General features: G+C 34.3%; 1 protein-coding gene across 6 annotated transcripts in view; it reads right to left on the bottom strand.

Annotated features, from left to right (window-relative positions):
• Window positions 1-12,017, bottom strand: part of COL24A1 (collagen type XXIV alpha 1 chain) — a 431,901-nt gene that overhangs the window by 363,931 nt on the left and 55,953 nt on the right. For all 6 annotated transcript variants that reach the window (XM_060303290.1, XM_060303280.1, XM_060303308.1 and 3 more), the window contains one exon: window positions 2,866-4,217. In XM_060303290.1, the coding sequence (XP_060159273.1) occupies window positions 2,866-4,217 (1,352 nt within the window). The remainder of the gene's footprint in view (window positions 1-2,865; window positions 4,218-12,017) is intronic.

Below are 12,017 nucleotides of genomic sequence, written 5' to 3'. Positions count from 1 at the left end.
ATCTACCTTTAGACTTCTACACTATGCTGAAGTCAGATTCTCAAAGTTCAATAATGACTTTCCCATCAGAAGATCCAAAGGATTTCCTCCACTTTTTCTCAGTCCTCAGCTGTAGCTTTCAGCACTGCTGATCAATTTCTTCTCAAAACTCTCATCTTTGGCTTTTGTGATAGTATACTGTATTCTCTCCCATCTCTCTAATTACTCCGTCACATTTCTGCTTTTTTTTTCTTTCTTCTATAACCACAAAGCAAACATGGCTCATGATTTGGCTCTCGACTCTATGCCGAACTCCTTTCCTTGAAAATTATCTGACTCTATAGCTTCAACTATTGATATAATATTGACAGGAAAACTCCCATATCTATACCCCCTACTTTGACCTCTCTTTTTTACTTCAGCTTCTTCAACTCTTCCAACAGCTTACTGATTTGCCAACAGCACCTTAGATGTTTTAACTTGATTTCTTCTCCTAAAATCAACTTCCTCTCTTAATTATTGGTTTTAGTAATGGTATCACCATTCTCTCAATCCACAGGCTTAAAACCTTAGAAGCCATCTTGGATCCTCTACCTTTTTACTTGGTCCCTAGGTCCAATTAATTTCCTAGGTTTCTACCAAACCTTCCTTCAAAATATCTCTTGAATCCTACCTCTCCTTTGCATTTTCACCGCTGGCATCCTAGATAATGTCCTAGTCTTGTAACATCCAGATGATAACAGGAATTTCCTGTCTGCTCTGAGCACTGCCACCAGATTGACTTCCCTATTCATGCCTCTACTTAGAAACCTACAGAATTCCCCACTGAGAACCAAGATAAAGTTACAACTATCAGTTTGAAAATTAAGACCTCTACAACCTGTCCACATCTGTCTTGGGTCTTATATTTGTCTAACATTATTCAGCCTAATATCATGAAAGAGTTTGAGCTTTAGAGGCAGAAAACCTGGGTCAAAATCCTGGCTCTATCAATTAGCAATGTGGTTATGGACAAGTAAACTAATTCCTCTGGGCCTCAGTTTCTTAACCTGAAAAATGAGGATAATAATACCAAACTTACAAAGTTCTTTTAAGATAACAAATGTAAAGGGCATGGTAGAGTGCCTGCTACCATAGTAAAACTCAATAAATTATAACTATTTTGGTTATAGGTAACCAAAAATTAATAAGAACTCAAATTATAACTATTTTGCTGTTTCTCCTACATAAAAGATATGCCAGTTCCTTTCACCTATCAAAATCGTATCCATTCTTTGAGGCTGACGTTCTGAAAACTTTGTCCACAAGAACCTATCCTGAACACATTCAGCCTTAAGTGATCTTTCATAGGGATCCCCTCAAAAACTATTTTTCTTCCCTTTGAAAATGTGTACTCCATATACTTAGTTTGTATCTCTCAGTGACATTTAATCTTACTTGACCCTGAGATATAATTATAAATGTACTTCCTGTGTCCCCGTTACCACAATGTAAGCTCCTTCTGAGCAGTAACTCTGTTATACATACCTTGTGTTTCTGCTTTGCCCAAGCAGAGACTAAGTTAGTATCTGTTGAATATACTAATGCTGAAACAACTATTCTTGAATTTAGAGAAGAGATTAACACTCATCACTGACTTTTTTTGAAGAAAGTAAATAGCTTACATAACTGCTTAATATGACCTGCCTAATGGCTCAATTTTATTACTAATATGTTGATAATTGTCATAGCTGAAAAGTTTATTTCTCTATATTATTCAGATTTTATTAAACCCTTTAAACATTCACACTAATAAGAGTTGCTCAATACCTATCAAATCACTGAGTAATAACCGCAAAAGAAACACAAGCTCAGCAAGTGGTGTCATCTCCTATTCTATGATTTCTGGAACTAAACAAATGATTCAAATTTTATTTTCATCAAATAAAGGAAATACCTTAAGATATATTTTAGTCTGCTTGCAACCTAAAAAACAATTTCTAAAAACATACAAGTTGATTGTTTAAGGTATTCAAAAATATGAAAGGCAAAAACATAATGTTCCTAATGTGATTTTAAATAGCTTTAAATGAATTTTAAGTGATTAAAAATTTTTCAAATGTCCATCTACAATTGCACCTACATGACAAAATAATTTCAGAGCTAAAAAAAAAATCAGTCTATTATCTCATAGTTTTACTTAGGCATTATTAAGTAAGTAACTTGGCTCTTTTTCTACTGATGGACTGATGGGCTGACTGGCTATTTTTGTATGAGGCAGATGGAACTTTTATTAATCCATAAATGTAAACTGGCTATATCATGAAAGATATAATGAAATATGTTACTGTTTACAATTCTAAGTGAAATATTTTAATTTCTATAATGTAAGGGTTTGCTTTTCCCCAGTGACCCACTATAAAATTATCTCTATCTAAAATTTTACACTCTATTTTAATTCATTTTTGATATGATTTTGTTGAAAGTATATTTAATAATGTATTTAAAGTATTTTTATTTAGTCTACTATAACTTTCATATCCTTCTCAACATGACTATGCATTAAGCCTATGGGTTTTTTTCATAAAAAAGAATGCTGATCTATATTTAGCAGTTGAATTCCTGATTGAATTTCACCTGAACAAGAAAAGCATATAGTTTACTCACCACTTTACCAGAATTAAGTAAGCTTTTCAGCCTTCCAATAAAAACCAAAAAAAAAAAAGTACAATATTTGACCCAGGGTTGCATTCTGGTTGGATATATTATAGCAAGCATAATGTACTCATTGTAAGCCAGGGTACATCTCTAAGACAGATCTGTTCTGTACTGTTCAGCCTAGAGAATTCCTTTCAAAATGTTTGGTAAATTAGTGCATTAAGACACATTTTAAAAACAATAACTTACGGGAGGTCCAGTGTCCCCTTTTGGCCCTCTTAGATTCTCCATTTCGAGCATTGTATTAAGATCCTCATAATAATAATAATAATCATAAAGCTCAGTTTCATAGCTATTTTCGAAGGGATAAGTAGCATCAGGATCAAATTCACCTTCCTTCCTTAGATCAAGGTGATTATCCAAAAATGGCTCATCTGTCACTCTGTATAAGGTTGTGTTTAAAGTCTGTTGCAGTTCCATAAGTTCATTAGTGTGTAGATTTGCTGTGATAGCTTTCTTGACATTCTTAATTGTATCTTGTTTTATATGTGGAAGAATAGAGGATATCTTCTTAAATGGTGACAGACCAGTTACTTTATCATTATGTTGTGTGACATTGTCCAACACGTTTAGAAGAGAACTAAATTTCTCCTTGCTATTTTTCCTTGGCTCATTGAGGCTATGATGTGTCATTGGCAGGCTTAGATTTGCCTGAGTAAGTTGCTCGGTGATCATTTCTTTGGCCTGAATCACATGGTTCACAAGATCCACAGCAGAGACATTCTCTGAACGAAGAGAAGTTAACTGAGATCTTGATATCTGGTGTTCTTGTTCTTTATGCACTGCCGTAGAATCATTTCTGGAATCTAGAATGCTTCTGCCTTTGGTAAGTGTGTCCTCCGACAGTACTTTTTCACCAAATCTTTTGGGCAAGAGAGAGTTTTCTGGTATCTTAGCTGGTACAATAGTTGTATGAAGAAGGCTTGTCTCAGGGAGACACTGCTGTTTCACATATCTGCAATAGTTTGCAGACGTTTCTGCAGAAGGAATAATATCCAACTGACATACTATTCCTTCAAAATGGACAGAATTATTATTTATACTTCCCAAGGTAAACACACTGTTAGAATCAAAGGTCTGAACTTCCGAAAGAGTCTCTCTGCTAAAATATTTCTTTCCACATTCAGCAAACATTGAGACAACTTGATAGCTCACAGCAATGGCAAATGTGTGCCATTGCTCATCGTGAACACTGTAGTTGAAAAATACAGACTGCTTTCCTCCAAGGTATACCACTAATTTTTTAGGTAATAACTGTACTCCTAATTGCAGTCTATTTTTACTTCTAATGCTGAAGAGAAATGCATTGTTTACTCTATGTGACTGTAAACCAATTAATACTGTAAATGGCTGTTCTAAGTTGACTGGTAAAATTTTCACGAGAGGTGACTCAATATAAGAATCATTTGTTAAAAGGACACCCGATTCTGTTAAATGGACCCCCTGAGGTAATGGTGTAGATGATGATGGTACAGCAGTCACTGATGATGAATGTCTTACATCTTTGCCTCCAAGGCCTAGTTGATGAAGAATATCTATGCCTGGAAATTAAAAAGAGAGAGAGAAAGAGAAAGAGAGAAAGAATCTTACTCTTATGCATTCATGTGTTCATATAAATGTTTGAGTATACCTACAATCTTCCTTGTAGGTATCAACAGTAACCCCTAAAATAAACATGCTCTATCAATAACTAATTTCTAGGTAATGAGAGGTATGGAAAGGGAAAATAAAATGTTATACTCATAATCTGAAACACACACATACATACACCCCAATATCCCTAAACCCAAAATTTAATAAATGTTCTCTTATTCTTCCCAATTAGGAAACTTGTTACTCCAATGAATTACATGTTCAAAGATTCCCAGATAGTCATTTATATCTTTAATTTAGAACTTAAAATTTTATGACTTCTGTGTTAAAGAGAAACTAGGGACATACTTACAAAAAGAAATTTTTAATTTGGAAACCATTTTATAAATTAAGTTCACACAACCGTTTAAACTATAATTTTTCAGGCTGTTTTCCATTTTACCTTCCGAGAATTTACAGGTCACATAAGAGCTCTCCCTATGCCTAATGCTTTAAGTGTGTGCTATACATAAAGTACCCAGTCACCCTGAAAACTCCTGGACAAGAGAACTTAAATTCTTACTGTTGCTGATCATTGTATTTTTTTCTCTCCCTTCTAAATTTCTGTCTCTTCCATTTTTTTCTCAGTCCTCCAGAGTAACTGTTAATCCAAACAGTTTGCGGAGTTTCTCAATATTTATTATAAAATATAGGTTTTATATACATTATATAATTATGATTTTTCTGGTTTTCATTGTAATGTTATTGATAGTATACTGCTTATCTCCCTTACCCAATTATAAACTCTTGAAGACAGATTCTATGTCTGCTTCCTTATTGGATATCTAGTATACCTGCCTTCAAATAGTTCTATAATTTCTGAATGAATAAATCTGCCCCACAGAATCTAATCAGATGTGACATTTACTTCTAGAGTTCTATAACTCTAGGACTTGTAAAAGATAATAAACTTCTCAAGGATACAGAACAGCTTAGTCAGCCATGTGATCTTTATTATTCTTTGGGTTATAAATCTCCCATTTGTATCATTGTATGTACATAATCATTTCCAACAAGAAATGTTAAAGAATTGTTCATTCATCACTATGATAAATGAGGAAAAACAAAGATTTCTGAAGATTAGCCAGCAAGGTTACACATCATCTTAACTTTCCTTTTATAGGAAATTAGTAGATATTTGATAACTCACTTTTATTACAAATCGCAAATATAGTGGCAAATGTCCACCAAAATATTCCTAACAGCAGTTATAAATTATATGCATCTCCAGGAATTTGGGGAAATACTTTAAAGAAGCCTCATAAAAACACACAAAAAAATCTTTGACTTCTCATGTTTTAAAATTATAATTTTTTAAAAAAATTAATTTTACTCCATAATATGGCTGTTTGTTTTAACATAAAATATGAATTACCAGCTAAATCATTCCTAATCTTCAATGAAAATTTACACTTCTGAAACATAACATACTTAAACTGTGACTTTGGGTACTCTTAACCAATGCTAATTGCTTGTAAGGATATTCTCAATCCAAGAAATAAACTATGGAAGAAACACCGCTAATGTGAAAATCACCATGCTTAAAATATATACAATAATAAAGTATGGGAAACATGATCTGGCATTCTATGATGCCAGATCAGCTATTCTTACATAAAGGAAGAGTCAAAATTATGTGGTATGATATCCAGGGCTGCTACTTGCCCAAAGAAAACCAGTCTTTGTATTTAACCCATACTATGTACTGCCTCAAATTTCTGATTCTATTAGAATGAAATTCTACTAGAAAGAGTATTATTTTAAAACTTTAGTATACATACATTTTTGATATTTATATATATACATGTACACATATATATATATGCTTCCTTCAATTCTAATATATATGTATACATATATATTTCCTTCAATCCTATTTCTGAGTTTTAATGACAAATAGCTAGGATTTTTAAAAAATCAAATGTTTTAAAGCATTAACTACACAAAAAGCTTCTCGACTGAACCTTCCTTGCATTTCTAAAATAAAATCTACTTGACGGTTATATTTTATTCTTTTAATACCTTACTGGATTCTTCCAGAATATCTTATGTAGACTCTCTGCATTGATATTTATGAATTAAGACTGGCCTGTGGTTTTCCTCTTATTTCCCTTATCTTTATCTGACTATAATGTTGAACTTATTTTTTATGGCCCAGAACAGTTTAAATACCTTTAAGATTCTTTTCAGAAGTTAGATAAAACTCAGTTGTAAACCAAACTTATGTTGGCTTTTTCATTGATAACTCTTCATTCACCTTCCTAATTTATTCTACGTTGATTGATTTATTCTAATTTTCAACTAAATTTTTAATCAATTTTTTAAATTTATATTTTTATATGAAATAACTTCCTTCTAGGCTTTCAAATGCATTACTCAGAGATCTTCATGTAATATTCCCTTACAATTCTTTTTGTTTCCCTATTTCTGTGGTTCTCTATATAATTTTCCAATTTTGAATATTGTGCTCTATTTTTTTTTTTTTAAATAAGTGGCAGAGTGGCATTCAAACCCACTCTGCATCTAGAACTCTTATTTTATTTTTTTATTTTTGGCTGCCTTGCGTCTTCGTTGCTGCATGCGGGCTTTCTCTAGCTGCGGCGAGTGGGGGCTACTCTTCGTTGTGGTGCGCAGGCTTCTCATAGCGGTCGCTTCTCTTGCTGCGGAGCACAGGCCCTAGGCGTGTGGGCTTCAGTAGTTGTGGCACGCAGGCTCAGTAGTTGTGGCTCACAGGCTCTAGAGCACAGGCTCCATAGTCGTGGCTCACAGGCTTAGTTGCTCCATGGCATGTGGGATCTACCTGAACCAGGGATCAAACCCATGTCCCCTGCATTGGCAGGAGGATTCTTAACCACTGCTCCACCAGAGAAATCCTCTATTTGTTCTTTAGTATAACTATTGCTTATTTCAAAAGTATAGCCTTTGGATTTGTTTATCCTTTCTATTATTTTTGTCTGCTTTCTGTATCATTAATTTCTGCGTTTATCTTTATTATCTTTTCCTATTTTCATTTGGTTTATTTGATTCTTTGTCTAGTTTCTGGCAATGAGCACTTAGTTATTTATAGCACTTAAGCAATAAATTTCCTCAATACTGCTTTTGCTATATCCCATAGATTTTGATGTGATATTTTCATTTTGTGTGATATTTTCATTTTTGTAGTTTTCTAGAAACTATGCAATTTTTACTTGTATTTTCCCATTGAACCAAATGATTTCAGAGGAAATGCAAAATCTTCCAGTTAGAAGGGTTTTTGTTTGTTTTCTAATTTTGTTAGTAAAATCTAACTTAACAGAATTGTGATCAGAAGACAGTGTCTAATTTGCACTTTGGTTTTGAAACTTAGCCTAATAAATGGTCAATTTTCAATAGAGTTTGGTAAGCACTTACAAAGGTGTTTCAGGGCATAGAATTTAATACCAGTTGGCTGAACCTCGTTGTTTATTTTATATCCTCTATACCCTTATTTTTATACAATTAATCTTTCATGGACTAAGAGGTAAAGAAAGTCTCATCACTATTATGTCTTTTTGGCCTTTTATCTCATGTGGTCTTAACTTTATGAATATTAATGTTATGATTGCTACGCAGAGGCAGTCATAAAATTCATATATTTATTGGGTACTGCACCTTATCTGGAATTAAGACCCCTTGCCCCACTTTTTGTTTGCATTTGTCTGATATACCTTTGCCCATGCTTTTATTTTCACCTACATTGAAACACTGCTTTAGGTAAAGAGGAAGGAGTTTGTTTTGTGATCTAATCTGAAAAAAAATTTTTTGAATATAAAATTAAATCTATTTAGTTATTGATGTGGTTTGTTTAAGCTGTCATATTTTACGTTTTCCAATTTTTAAAGTCACTATGTGCTTTGTTTCCTTTGCTTTTTGTGCTTTGTTTACTTTACTTTTGTATGTAGTTCTTTTGAAATTAGAAATGTTTGTATTTTTATTCTAAAGTTGACCTTTAAAATTATAAATGTATACAATATCCCTAGCCCTCTTTAGACATATCTATTTTTCAGTGAACAATGTTTCCTTTTCTTTTTTCTCCTTTTTCCCCCTTTACCACCTAATATTAGTCAATAGGATTTTCTTAGTATTTACCTTTTCATTATTAAATACTATCCTTACAGTATTTGATTTATAAGCTTTGGATAATTTTTAATTCCCAGCTTCTGATAAGCCAATCAGCAAACTTAACCTACTTCCTGGGGTTTTTTCCCCTTTCCTCCCATTTTTTTTAGTGGTTGTACCATTCCTATATTGTTAGTTCATATGGTATTTAGATTCTGTTTCATTCCCATATTTTCTTTTGTTAAATAGAGCCCGTCTTTTGTAGCTGTTTTCTCATTTACTTTTTGCTGAAGTTTATGTTCTATTAGCTTCATCAAGAAGGGTTCATGAGAACTTTTCCTGACTTAATTGTTAGTAGTTTTGTACCTTAATTTTCACCGAATGTAACATTCTTTGTTGGTATTTTCTTGGATATCTTGCAGTTATGGTTCCACTGTCCTTAGGTGTTGAATGTTAGGAGAGAAAAATCTGAAGTCAGACAATTTTTTTCTCCTTCTAAGTGACTCGATTTTTTTAATAGCATACCCAAAAGATCTGTTCTTTATCTTCAAAGTACAGCGATTTTTTATTATGATATGGCTTAATATTGACCAGTCTGGATAAATGTTTCCAGGCACACAGTATGCCCATTTGTTGTATAAATTCAAGTCTCATTTTTTTGTTTTTGGGTTTTTTTTTAACTTCATGAATTACACCCTTGAATATTTATTTTATTTTATAGTTTCGATTTTCTCCTTCAAAAATTCCTATTATAAGTATGTTGAATCTCCACGGCCGTCCTCTATATCATTTCTCTATAAATGTTCCTTATCTTCAGTTCCATGTTTGATTTTCTCATATCTTTGTGTTTCCTATGTCTTATCTCTTCATGTTCCAATTTCATTTCGATTTGTAAAAGGGTTTTTTTCCCTACCACTTCTTTTGAGTTTTACAAGCTCACAGTTCATTTCCTTTTAATATCTTACCATCTCTTCCTTTTCCTGAGTTCTTATATTTCTGCTTTATGATCTTCCTTCACAGGTGATTTTTTTTAATGTACACATTCTTGTTTTTGCTGTTTTTCCCTACATTTTACCTTGTTGTGTCTTTCTATGTTCGTTTCTTATGGTTTCATAGCCCAGCAATTTACAGAAGGACGCTGCGGGAGAAGATGGAGGGCCATGCCTGCCAAATCTCAAAACCCAAAGGTTCCATTTCAGCATTACCGGAGTTTCCTTCTCAAATGGCTCCTTGATACAGCCCCACCTTCTTCTCTGAACCAAACCCAGTCCAGGAGGACTTCCACAGCCAGCCCCACTCACAACTCCTCTCTCCTTCCCCTGTATTCCCTTCCACTGGCATGTACTTCAGAATGAATCCTTCACCTTAGGAAGCAGATTTTTACATTTTCTGAGCTCTGTCCCCACTGAGCCATTTAGCTATTATCTGTGATTCTTTCTTATACTTCCTTCTGGGCAGCTTCGGTCCTCCCCAGATCCTGTGACACTTGTTTTGTACAAAGGCTAAAGGTTAAGTACTTCAGGGTGTGCTCCTCACCTTCAGGAAGTTGGCTTTTGCTGGTGCTTTCTGAAATCTTACTATTGATTTTACTCCATAGGGCACCTGCTTTTCTCAGCAAGATTCTGGGAGTCTGCAGATTATACCAGTCCCCTAGTTTTGGTGAAAATGCAGTTTTCAGGTTCATTTATTATTTCATTCACCTTGTATCATTAGTATGATATCCAGAAACAGAAATGGAAAGAAAATATCTCATGGTTTCAAGTTTATACTGAAAGTCTATACTCATTTCACAGATGAAGAATCTGAGGTCCAGAGAGATTAAGTAACTTGGTCAAGGACACACAGCTAATGAACGGTAGAAATGGATTTCAGCACAGACTGACTTCAAAGTCTACCATCTTCAAAGTCTACCTGCCACATTGTCTCACAGCCACTGTATTCTCCATACCACCTCGTTTCCCTTGGCAAGCCTAATTAATCATGGCAGGGTTATTTCTCCCAACAGAAATCTCACAGTGGAAAATATTCTCTAGGTAGCCACCAGAGTTGGTAGCTGATGTGAAATCTAATTGTTACTCTAGTTTTACCCTCTCATGTCTCACTGTGAATGTTTAGCAAATCCTTTGAGTAGATGCTGACTGAAGAGAACACAGGCATACCTCAGAGATATTGCAGGTTCTGTTCCAGACCACCACAGTAAAGTCAATATCAGAATAAAGTGAGTTACACAAATTGCTTAGTTTCCCAGTGCATAATAATTTATGTTTATACTATACTGTAGTCTATTAAGTCTGCAATAGCATTATGTCTAAAAAACAATGTACATACTTTAATTAAAAACTACTTTATTGCTAAAAATTGCTAACTTGCTAACCATCATCTGAGCCTTCAGCGAGTTGTAATCATTTTGCAAAACAGTATCAAAAACACTGATCGCGGGCTTCCCTGGTGGTGCAGTGGTTGAGAGTCCACCTGCCAATGCAGGGGACACGGGTTCGTGTCCCGGTCCGGGAAGATCCCACATGCCATGGAGCGGCTAGGCCCGTGAGCCATGGCCGCTGAGCCTGAGTGTCCAGAGCCTGTGCTCCGCAACGGGAGAGGCCACAACAGTGAGGCCCGTGTATCACCAAAAAAAAAAAAAAAAACACTGATCGCAGGCCATAATACATAGAATGAAAAAGTTTTAAATATTGTGAGAATTACCAAAATGTGACACAGACATGAAGTGAGCAAACGCTGTTGGAAAAATGGCACCAATAGACTTGACTGAAACAGGATTGCCACAAACCTTCAATTTGTAAAATATGCAATATCTGAGAAATGCAATAAAGTCAAGTGCAATAAAATGAGGTATGCCTGTAGAGAACTGTTAAGGATAAAAAGGCACAGACAAGAGGGGTAGGGAGAACAGGAGAAAAAAGAAAATGTCTTCTATCTGAATACAGAATTTTTACATTAATTTAAGCCTACCCCTGGATACCACCAAATTGCAAATTTAAATTTAGATATTTGATACTGATGAATATAGCAAGAAAAATCTTAGTTGTCTATAGTAAGTTACTTGTTTCATGAGTGGCTCTAACCAGGAAATCAATGTAGTTTGTGTCACTTAGGAAATTAGTATTTAAAGAATACTCTTTATCAACAGATAAAGGCACTTTATTAGATGGTTTACATTGTTTAAAGAATAAGAATAATAGCATTTATTAAACTGTTTCTATGTACCAAGAACTATGCTAAGAATTTTACTGTATTAAGCCACATAATTCTCATAACATAATGACGTATGTGCTATTGTTAATCCATCTGACAGTTATAAAAACAAGTCACAGAGAATTTAAATGATTTTCCCAAGGTCACCCAACTAGGAAGTTCAGAGGCAGAGTTTGAATGTAGGCAGTTCTCTAGAGCCAGTCTATTAGCATGGCAACTTTTCGGAATGCATATATAGCCTGATGGCAGAACTGACTGTATCTCCACCTATTTGCTTCTTAAACAGAATACATCATGGTGTTGCCAAGACAACGCCTTGCTCTTTTAACTATAAACATCAAGCCTAATGACTTCATCCAAACCATGGTTTCAGTAACCACATATGCTGACTCACAAACCTCTCTTCTGGGTTTGAATAA

Source organism: Globicephala melas, chromosome 1 (genome assembly GCF_963455315.2).
Source record: "Globicephala melas chromosome 1, mGloMel1.2, whole genome shotgun sequence".
Lineage (NCBI taxonomy): Eukaryota > Metazoa > Chordata > Mammalia > Artiodactyla > Delphinidae > Globicephala > Globicephala melas.
Note: the sequence above shows the minus strand (reverse complement) of the source record. Positions and strands in the feature narration are given on the sequence as shown.